The 11,592-nt window shown below is 41.5% G+C and overlaps 1 protein-coding gene across 1 annotated transcript in view; it reads left to right on the top strand.

The window, feature by feature from the left end:
• The window catches only part of rims2b (regulating synaptic membrane exocytosis 2b), a 41,636-nt gene that overhangs the window by 10,218 nt on the left and 19,826 nt on the right, over positions 1 to 11,592 (top strand). Inside the window, exons 5-10 of the mRNA XM_037692799.1 lie at positions 1,126 to 1,306; positions 2,507 to 2,741; positions 2,823 to 3,104; positions 10,092 to 10,153; positions 10,286 to 10,405; positions 10,492 to 10,591. Coding sequence (XP_037548727.1) covers positions 1,126 to 1,306; positions 2,507 to 2,741; positions 2,823 to 3,104; positions 10,092 to 10,153; positions 10,286 to 10,405; positions 10,492 to 10,591 — 980 coding nt within the window. The remainder of the gene's footprint in view (positions 1 to 1,125; positions 1,307 to 2,506; positions 2,742 to 2,822; positions 3,105 to 10,091; positions 10,154 to 10,285; positions 10,406 to 10,491; positions 10,592 to 11,592) is intronic.

The following is an 11,592-nucleotide window of genomic DNA, read 5'->3' as shown; positions in this document are numbered from 1 at the left end:
GATTTTTGTGGTGGTGATTTTGGTCCATTATACGGGGTTCGTTACAGTCTGGCTGTAAATTACCTGCTAAAACATAAAACTGTCAGTGGTGAAGAAGTATTCGGATAATTTAAGCAATATATGAAAAAAATATTTTTAGTGCACCAACACTTCAGGAGGACCTACTGCCAAATATTCATACAAACACTTTAATGACCATATAATAATAATAATAATAATAATGTCATCACAATGTCAGCACTGTATGTTTCCATACAATGGCGAAATTAGTCTCAGCATTTAACCCATCCACCACCAGGTGGTGCAGTGGACAGCTATTGAAAGCGCCCGGGGGACATTTTGGGGATTAGACGTGCTGCCCAGAGACGCCACGTGATGTGCAGTGACTGGGGATCGAACCTGGGGCTCTATATATCAAATATCTGCAAAATCTCAGTCCACAGAGGTAAAGGATAAAACTTGAGATTTGGAAACAAACGACTTAAAATGTTTTTAAAACATATGAAAGTAAAAAAATTCTCCAGATAGTGCACTCTAGGCTACAAGTTTAAACCCCCTTCCCAAAAACCATCTTTATAAAAAAGACACGAGATGGAAGAGACAACAGAAAACCTTTAATTTTTATTTTCTTAAAAAGCATTTCAAATAATCCATCCATCCATCCATTATCTTTACCCGTTTATTCCATTTTTGGTCACGGGGGTCGCTGGTGCCCATGTCCAGCAATCACTGTGCGAGGGGCGGGGTACACCCTGGACGGGTCGCAAGTCCATCACAGGGCCACATAGAGACAAACGAGACAAACAACCATTCACTCTCTCACTCACACCTAGGGACAATTTAGAGTTACCAATCAGCCTAACATGCATGTTTTTGGACTGTGGGAGGAAACCGGAGTACCCGGAGAAAACCCACGCATGCACGGAGAGAACATGCAAACTCCACCCAGAAAGGCCCCTGGACCGGGGTTTGAACCAGGGACCTGCTCGCTGAGAGGCAGCAGCTCTACCAGTTGCGCCACCGTGCTGCCTCATTTCAAATAATATTAACAGCAAATAATTTTGATAATATTGTTAATTGTAACAAGTTCTGTAGGAAATATTTGCATGATTGTTTGTGTGGCAGGAGGCGGAGCCCCTTGGGTTCGTACTACGATGGTGGCGGTGGCAGGATGCCTCGCTCGCCTTCTGATCACGGTCTGGATCGCCGAAATCGATCGCTGCACAGTCACCATGGTAACGGGGAGGCAGAGCCACGAGTCCAAAGACGGCCAATCAAAGACGGTCGAGGCCGCTGGCACTCGCAGGTGGGCTAAACTTATTCAGCGACAAATTATTATAGTTATTTATTTATTAGATAATATTAAATTAAATGTTCAGAACTCGCAATGAAGCATCATGGCGCTGCAAAACAGTTAATGTTTTTCCAGTCTTTTTTGGAACAAATCTGCTTTTTCGACTCACTGGAAATAGTTTCTGATTTGACGAAAATCTTTTTTACCATCTTAATTTGGATATTTTCACAATTTCCTTATTTTCCATAATAGCACAATCACTATGTTTGTAAGAAATGCATACAAGCTCATTAAGAGTCTAACTTCTACACAGCCACCAGTACACTTTTCTGGCCCCACCTCGAGATCCACCCTGTAAAGACTCATCTGTGGTAATTTACACAGAACAAACATAAATGACTCAGTATGTCCATTTCACACACACTCACTCCATTTCAGCTCTGTGACTACCTCAGCGTTTGTCTCAGGGGTGTTTCAACAGCGAACTTGTATCTACCAGTGGTGTAGTCTACGTGATACTCGGGTATACGGAGTATAACCACTAGAAAAGCGTAAGAATTTCAGTATACCCACTTAAAAGTGCCCAATGGTTAGGCACGTGTCATTGATACGTTAAACGACAGTTAAACGCTTCCGTAACAATCTTATCTGTATGCAGCGCTTGTTTATTACATTCGCTTATCCAGCGAATTATTGTATAATTCTGTACTTACTACTTAATACTTGAACATGTTTTGCTTTGATACTGTGTTATAAATTCTATAACATATTTTAATATAAAGTCAACTGGTGTACAAAGTTTGTGGTTCATTTATTCAAATATAAGCATCAGAGAAATTCGGACATGTTCAATATGCTTAAAAAATCAAAATAAATTGACAATTACATTGTACTAACCAGTGTACTTTGGTTCTAAGCACAGTATACCCACTACAAAAATGTAGACTACACCACTGGTATCTACTTATGTATTTTCACACACTTTAAATGCATTGGAGGCGCATCAGGAGCGATACAGAGATCAAGAGGTAAAGAGCAGAACTAGCAGGATGCACTGCTATGACATCATTTCATCCGCTTCTTTAACAAAGTGTCATTGTTTTAGACGCCATCTGCCCCTGAAGCGAAAACATTTTGGCAGGTCTGCTTAAATACCTGCAGTTTATTTTGGTAATGATAAAGATACTGACCATCCCTCTCTTCCTGCATCAGGACCACCCCTTTGATCCGGTTCTGGTCGATAGGGAGCAGAGACGGAGACAGGAAGAGGAGTTTCAGGCTCGTTACCGTAGCGACCCAAATCTGGCCCGTTACCCAGTGAAGCCGCAGCCAAGTGAAGAGACCATGAGGATGTTGGCTCAAGTCGGCAGAGTCCGTCACCAGCGTCGCCATAGTGACGTCTCCCTGGCAATTGCCGAACCTGAACACCTTAACATGCGACACCCAGGTAAGAAAGAATCCGATGACCTGTTGGTGCCTTGCTTTATGAGGTTAAATCACTTAACGTTGCTTGTTGGTTCCCTGTCAGCTGTCCGTCAGAATCGACCTCAGGGACTGCTCGGATCTGGAGGTCAGAGGTCGTTCTCTGTCGACAGAGCAGCCAATCACATCAGCCCCACGTCTCCACGCCGCAGCCCATTGCCACATCAACACCTGGACCCAAGCTCCGCCCTCAAGAGGAAGCCTGCCAATGACAGCATGGCACCGAGGGGGAGGATGATAGGGAAAATGCACGTGATCGGTAGCTTCAGCAGCTCCGAGGAGGAGCTTTTGACCACGCCCGAGTACACCAGCTGCGATGAGCCCGACCGTGAGTGGCTACTTCATTGTTTCATGTAAACCAACAAACAGCTGTTGGAGACAATCTGTCAGAGCAACCTTAGAGACAAAACAAGGGGTTAAACATATTTTACCTGCAAGTCAAATTAAAGGGTTGAAAGAAACTAATAATAGACTTTAACAAAAACAAAAGAGCTCTAAGTCAGTCAGTTTTACAGATTTTGAGCTCACATTTTATGTGGTAGTAGCTGAGAGTCAGCTTCATGGCATAACTTGAGCACTAACAGATTGTACAAACTTTTTCTTGAAAATTTCAATATGAAAGATGGCAGGCGATGTGCATTTCTTAAAGGAATACTAGGCCTTTAATTAAGTATTGGCTTCAGACAATTACCTTATTTGAATGTAATTAGGATTTTTCTCATTTAGAACATTTTAACTGTTAACCAAAACTAAAAGTAAATAACTTAAATAATTAAGAAGACTGCGAAACAACTTTAGGTCCTAATTATTCTAACACCTACAAATCTAATAAAGACTGGTGAGGTATCTACCAATGTTCTGCTCCCCTCTAGTGGTTATTCTAAGTGGTTTTCCTTCATGGAGCCTCAGTCCTGGATCTTGTGACCTTCAATCTGATATCATGAGGGTTTTTTTTTAAACTTTAAATTGAGAGAAGAAACAAGAAGGAGAGAGTTGAGCTAGAGACAGTGAGTATGTGTTCTCTCTGTCTCTGACTTAAATGAGCTCAGTGTGATAATCTTCTTACAGCTGAATCTGGCTTCACCTCCAGCCAACTTCACCTGTGCTCCCTCAGTTTCACACCAGAGGGTTCTGGTGAGAACTCTGACATCAGCACCCAGCGTGACCCATGATCATACTCATTCTGATTCTTTAACTCTTTTGTATACAGTAGTACGTCATGGTCCAGTAAGGTTTTTATTTTACAGCTGTATGGGTCTTAGTAAAGTTCTGTAATCAGAACTTATGCATCACTTTGTTTTATTTCTTATAGCATTACATCAAATTTCATTTTGGCACCAAATGGTATTCATGTAAGGACCATATCTTCTCTTAGTCGTTGGGCTGTTATTGACGTTCTAGTACGTTCTTCTTTATAACTTCGATTGTGGCGGTTTGGTCTTTACCCAAAAGTTCTGCTCAGGTGCGTTGAATCGAACTGCCCATTCCTCTTTAGGTCATAAAGGTCGATAATAAGATAATCGTTCACTCTGCATTAAAACATTCACGTTGTCGTCCTACAGATTCTCGCTGTCATTCGTCTTCGGGTTCTGTCTCTGTTCTTTGAGGTTCTGCTTTAGCCCTGTATGTTATTATAATGGAAACACGACGTCCAGGGACATGCTCTCATTTTTAACAAGAGTAATGCACCTAGGGATGCAAGAGTGGGCACAGCTCACCTTTGCTATATAGAATGTTTGCCCTTAAAGGAACAGTCTGGTCATCTTGGTGTATGGTGTACCACATGGCTCTGTCTTCAGACCCACCCTCTTCACAATCTACATAGATAATGTAGGTCAGATTATCCCTGATGCATCCTCACATTTCTATGCTGATGACACAGTTGTTTACTGTCGAGCTAAAACAGTTGCTAAGGTTTTCCAGCTTTTACAATCCACTTTCAACATCATCCAGTCAGATTTGTTCCATCTCATACTTGTCCTAAACGCCGACAAAACCAAAGGGATGCTTTTTTTAAAACAGGAAGTTTTCCTCTGATTTTATCCTCAAATGGTGTCCCTGTTGAGTTTGTCGATTCCTACAAATATTTGGGTATCTTGGTCGATTCGCATCTCTCTTTTAAGCTTCACACAGAAAACCTAGTAAAGAAACTGAAAGTTAAACTGGGATTATTTTTCAGAAACAGATCCTGTTCAACTCTGAATGCTAGGAAACACCTTGTAGCTGTGACTTTCCTCCCCTCCATATGGTGACGTTATTTACATGAACGCTCCTACAAGCACCCTGCAGATGTTGGATGCTGTCTATCATGGTGCACTAAGATTCATAACTGGCTGTAACTACTGTACCCACCACTGCACCCTGTATTCACTGGTTAACTGGTCATCATTAACTTCACGCAGACTCTCTCACTGGTACATTTTAATCTTTAAATCACTTCTTGGTCTGCTGCCTTCATACATCTCCTCCTACATGTCTCTGCATGAGTGCAGCTACCGCGTGCACACTCAGGACATTATTACCTGCAGTGTCCCCTCAGTGCGGACTGAATTAGGCAAAAGGGCCTTCTCCTACTCCGCTCCTGTTTCCTGGAATATCTTACAAAAAGATCTGAAGTTCTCGACCTTGACCTGTCTAAGTTGCTTCAAACATCAGCTAAGTTCATCATGGCAAAAACCAATGCAGACATGTTCCTGTTTTTAGTTTTCTACACCGCATTACAACCTAGCTGGGTTTTTTGTTGTTGTTACATTTTCTTTTAAATACCATTTTATTTTCACTTGTTAAAAAATCAATTTGTACGCATCCTCCATGATTGTCTATTGTTGTCGTCGTTGTCCACTGTTGTCATCATTTTTTGTTAAAATCAGGTCTCTCTTGTAAATGAGTCCCCGGGGCTCAATGGTATTAACCTGTATAAATAAAGGTTGAATGAATAATGGATGTGATGTTCTGTCAAACCGTTATCAGTAGTTAGTTCCTTATCAGCTGGGGTGTAGTCATGAGTAATGAGTGAGCTCCAGAATTATCTGATAAAGTTGTAAACTGATCTAGCAGAGTTGCAGCCACATTAGAAAATAAAGCACTTCCTTGGAAGGCCAAACTGGACTCCAAAGGTTCTTGAAGTTCCATTGAGCTCAGCTCGTTCTGCAGCTGCTAATCTATTATGCACAACTACTTTTTACAGAATAATTTAGATTAGATAAGATAGAACTTTATTGATCCCGCAGGAAATTGTTGATGCTTTATGTTTCCTTAAATGTTGCTCAGGGTTCAGTTTTTTGAGGCTGTGCAGACGGATCTGCTCCGATGTTCTGCTCCTGAAGGTTTTGTCACGAGCGTCTTGGCTTCTGTGCTTGTTACACTGCTATAACGGTCAGAGGCGTTTCACTTGCTGCAGGTTTTCTCACAGGCATCATGCTGACGAGGTAATCTGCTGCGTCTTAGCGCCAGAGTCATCAGCGATGACGAGCTCTGATTGGCTCCGAGGGCCCTTAGCTCCTCCCATCAGGTTCAGAGGTGATAGAGCAGCTCAGAGTGGTACTGAATACACCTGAACCAAAAGACAAACCACCAAAAACCTCTGAGAAACTTGACCGCTTGACCACCCTGAGCACCCTGGAAGATCCTGGAGGACCTGCCTGATAATCTTTTCCTGTTTAAGGCAGAACACCTTGGCCTGGCGTTCTAGTGTTGTTGGGCTGCAAATCACCGTGTCAGCTCTTGTTCAATTGGATTAAAAGGGAAGAGTGTGGATTATCAGGAGTCACCGCAAAGAAACAAGAACAGAAACTCACAGAGCAGGAGGCCCGGCAGCCAACAGTGTGCATGTTCACTCACACAGGTCAACAGGGGAGCAGGATAAACTGTTAATTTGGAGTTTTGGTGATTTATTGGGAAACACCTGGACGTCATCCTGATCTGTTTGATATTTTTTGGCTCTGATCTGGTGGAACAAAAGTGTGGCAGTGTTGATGCTGAGATGTTGCCCTCAGCTCAGCAGCATCCACCATTACGGTCTGACCTGGCAACTCTCTGACAGGACGACAAGTTAACTCTGACCAGCTCTGTGCCGCGATGCTAACAGTGGAGCCACTGGCTGAAAGATGGACTCTGTGTTGGGCCTGAGCTAATCTTGTTACGGACAGGCATGAACTGCTCTGCAAACCTGCAGGTCGTACTCGGGGCAAATTGCAATCCCAGACCCAGTGAGGAAGAGGACTGAGGAGCTGCAGGTCGTCTTCCTCCTCTTCACCTCTTTCTTTACCTCTGAAGTGTGAACTTTTTTCATGGCGTCTGCACAGACCTGTGAGTAGAAAGACTGAAGCAGTTTGCTGGCAGCAGTGGAGATGGGTCTGAGAGACCTCCTCCAGTTCTACAACCCTAATTCTGAAACAGTTGGGAGGTTGTTTATCATGTTTATCCATTTTTATTATTGTACAACCATTACCATCTTATTTTCAGTCCAGTTTTACATTTTGGGGGGAAGTTGTTGTCCATTTCTTGTCTGGTGTAGGGTTACTGGTTTTCAACAGTCCTGGATTGTCTTTGCTGGATTTTCTGGTGGATGAGAGCATATGTTGTGTTAAAACCTATACATACTGTACTGCATTGATGGTGCTTTTCCAGATGTGCAAGCTGCCCGTGCTAGAGGCACTAATACACCCCCATACCATCAGAGAGGCAGGCTTTTGACCTGTGCGCTGATAACAGGCTGGATGGTCCCTCTCCTCTTTAGTATAGAGGAGAGGGGAAAGTATTTTCAAGAAGTATTTTGGTTCGTCTAACCACAGAGTAGTTTTACATTTAGCCTCAATCCATTTTCAATGAGCTCTGGCTCTGAGAAGATGGTGGTGTTTGTATATGGCTTCTTTTTTCCATCATAGAACTTTAACCAGTATATGAAGATGGTGTGGCAAACTGTGCAGACAACTATTTGTCTCTAAGTTCTAAATGATAAAAAGATCGTCACTAACAGCTGTTTAGTAGCTTCGAGACAAATGATTTGTGGAAATGTTCTTTAGTCCTGATGTCTAGAACAGAATCAGACCTGTTTTTAATTTTGTGCCATCAGAAGACCTGAATCCATCAACAACTTCTAACCTCTTGTCCTTTGTGCTTAGATATTTCTATAGGTTCTAGAAACCTTTTGACGATATTAGCAACAGTAGATAAAAGTTTACAAGACAGTGGTGAGACCAGCTATGTTGTATGGTCTGGAGACTGTGGCACTGACAAAAAGACAGGAGACAGAACTGGAAGTTATGAAAATGTTGAGGTTTTCCTTAGGAGTGACAAGTATGGATAAGATTAGGAATGACATCATCAGAGGTACAGCACAGGTTGAACAACTGGGAGATTTAGAGAGGCCACACTGAGATGGTTTGGACATGAGGAGGGACAGTGGGTATATTGGTAGAAGGATGTTAGAAATGCAGCTGCCAGGAAAAAGACAGAGAGGAGATCTATGGATGAAGTTAGAGAGGACATGGAGGTGGGATGACTCGTTGAGGCAACACCTGAAGAGGGAAAAGGTGACAGAAGAAGAGAATGATATATAAAGCCTTCCTAATTTTCCACTGAGAAATACAATTCGCAACATATTCCACACTTTTCAGATGCAGTTGTGTACAGACTGGTAAACCCCTGCCCACCTTTACTCCTGACAGATTCAGCCTCTCTCAGATATTTTTTTTTTTTAATCCCCATTCCTCTTACTGACCTGTTCACTATTGACTTCATTAATTGCAAATGGCTCCTCCAGATGTTTCTTGTTCTTATCACTTACTTGCACATCCTTTATGGCTGCGGTAGCTCAGTGGTCAGTGCCGCAGTCTTCTAATCCTGAGGCTGCAGGTTCAAGCCCAGGTTGCATCAGGACAGGCATCTGGCGCAACACAAATGGTCAAATCTTTCATGTGTGAGTTTCACTGTGGTGACCCCTGAAGAAGGAAGCAGCCAAATAAACTTACTTACATGTGCATCTTTTGGTTACCCCTGTTCCAACTTTTTTAAGATGTGTTGCTGCCATTAAAGTCGAAACTACCATAATGTTTAAAATGGTACAACGTTTGATATGTGAGATTTATAAATCATAGCATTCTATTCGTATTTACTTTCACGATTGCTGCAGATCTGGGGCAGGTTCATGTTTTAATGTCGTCTGTCCTCGGATTTACTGACACAGGTACTGTGCTTTAAGGAGCAAATTACAGCTGAAATAATGATACCACTTTACAATAAGGCTCCCCTTATAGATTAACAAACAGTTTATAGATATGTTCTTAATTCTCTATAAACACTTTATAAATCATTAATAACTGCTTATGCATTAATTAAGGGTGACAGAGACAAAACTGACCTGTTTCTTGCCAAATATTGTGTCAAATCTGTTCACCTATATATTTCATCTAGAGTTGTTATATTAAACATTTCAGACTAAGTTACTACCTTGTTAGGATATAATATTAATTGTAGATACTTATAATGCAGTGATAAAGTACAATATCATATGCTAAAGAAATAGTTTTACAAATGCTTATTATGCGTCTTCTGTTACAAATAAAGTCCAGCTGTTTTTGTATTGAACGTTTTTTTGAATTCATCATGTCCTGGATGACTGAGAATCTTCACCAGCATACAAATGCTTATTGTTCTTACAAGGTAGTAACTTAGTCTGAAATGTTTAAAATAACAACTCTAGATGAAATATATAGGTGAACAGATTTGGCTCAATATTTGGCAAAAAAAACTGGTCAGTTCTGTCTCTCTGTCACCCTTAATTAATGCATAATAAGCAGTTATTAATGATTTATAAAGTGTTTATAGAGGAATTAAGAACATATCTGTAAACTATAAGCCATCTATAAGGGGAGCCTTATTTTAAAGGGGTACCGAAATATGCACAAATTTGTAAGATCCCTGAGAAATGTGCAGCATAATAAGAGCTTTAAATATGTGTGAATTAAAAGTTAATTTACTAAATCCAACTTTCAGTTTTTGTTTTCTTGTACACAAGTTCACCGAAGGCTGTTTGTGAGCTTGACTTCTCAGAGATCCAATACCTTCATTATAAATTGACCTCTATGTGTTTTTTAAACAAAAAATATAGAAATATATGTATTTTATTTTTTATTTGTTCTGTTAAAAGTTCATCAAGCTACAACACAATATTTTGCTATCATGTGTACAACTTTTCAAAAAGGAAAACGTAACAGAAGCCAACAGAAAGAGCTGTTTCTGTTCAATTATTTACACACTTCGGTTGTTTGAGGTGCTTTCACATCAAAGTTTATGTTGTTCTCTTTGTTTGTAGGAGACATGGAGAGCCAGTGGTGGGATCATGGCTGGCATGGCGAGCCGGCACCAATGTCTATGGTAACTAAAATCATAACTTTCCTCTAAAGTCATCAACATTATCATCAAGTTTTGATCACTTTTGTCTTTAAAATTATCCTACTGTTGAAAAAATTGGTTGAATTGACCATATTTGTTGTTGTGACTCATCAGCAGCCGGTCACATGGCAACCGTCCAAAGATGGAGAGCGTCTGATTGGTCGGATCGTGCTGAACAAAAGGATGAAGGACGGGACGGTTCCTGCAGACACAGGAGCCCTGCTGGGACTGAAGGTGGTGCTCCTGGTTCTCCTCGCCCCTGCATCATGTTTTCCTTTGGGTGAAGTTGAGTGCCTTGCTTATGGGTGATGTGTTTCCAGGTTGTCGGGGGAAAGATGACGGAGTCAGGCCGTTTATGTGCATTTATCACCAAAGTGAAGAAAGGAAGTCTGGCAGACACCGTAGGACATCTGAGACCTGGTAAACCTTGCAGAGAACTAACTACATCTATGAATCAACTGTCATCCTGAACAATCACAATTTTTATTGTATATATCAACAGTTTTATTGTAAATTTGACTTAATTTGGGATAATTCTCTAAAACTTTGATGCGGTACAACACATTTTAAGTGACCAACCCCTATTAAACGTTTCCCTCACTCCTATGAACTGCGGAATAGTTCATTTTCCTTCAAACTGATGCTTCATCAGGCAGATCCTCCTGGTAGATCAGTAATAAAAATAAAAATTGCTCAAGTTTTACTTATTTCTCATACAGTAAATTGATTCTAGCATCACATTTTTGGATTACTGCTTGAGATTTCATATCATACTTGTAGATTGTTTTGCATGTGCACAGTGCCGTATTTTCCTCAATGTTATATTTTGCAAACATTAGACATAGGGTGAGAAGTTCAGTTATCCAGGAGAGACTTGGAGTAGAGCTGCTGCTCCTCCACATTTAGAGGAGCCACTTGAGGTGGTTCAGGCGTCTGGTAAGGATGCCTCCTGGATGCCTCTCTAGGGAAGTTTTAAAGGCATGTCCAACTGGGAGGAGATGCAGGGGAAGACCCAGGACATGCTGGAGAGACTATGTCTCTCAGCTGGCTTGGGAACACCTTGGGGTCCTCCCAGAAGATCTGGAAGAGGTGGCTGTGGAAAGAGATGTCTGGGCCTCCCTGCTCAAGCTGCTGCCCTGTGACCTGACAAGTGGAAGATAATGGATGGATGAATGGATGGATGGATGAAAGGATGAATGAATTGATGGATGGATGGATGAAGGGATAGATGGATGGATGAAGGATGGATGGATGGATGGATGGATGGATGGATGGATGGATGGATGGATGGACAGATGGATAAATGGATGGAAAGATGAATGGATGGAAAGACAGATGGATGGATGAAAGGATGGATGGATGAATGGATGGATAGATGGACAAATGGATAAATGGATGGACAGATGGATGGATGGATGGAT

This window comes from Nematolebias whitei, chromosome 19, assembly GCF_014905685.2.
Source record: "Nematolebias whitei isolate Nwh7 chromosome 19, NemWhi1, whole genome shotgun sequence".
In the NCBI taxonomy this organism is placed as follows: Eukaryota; Metazoa; Chordata; class Actinopteri; order Cyprinodontiformes; family Rivulidae; genus Nematolebias; species Nematolebias whitei.
Note: the sequence above shows the minus strand (reverse complement) of the source record. Positions and strands in the feature narration are given on the sequence as shown.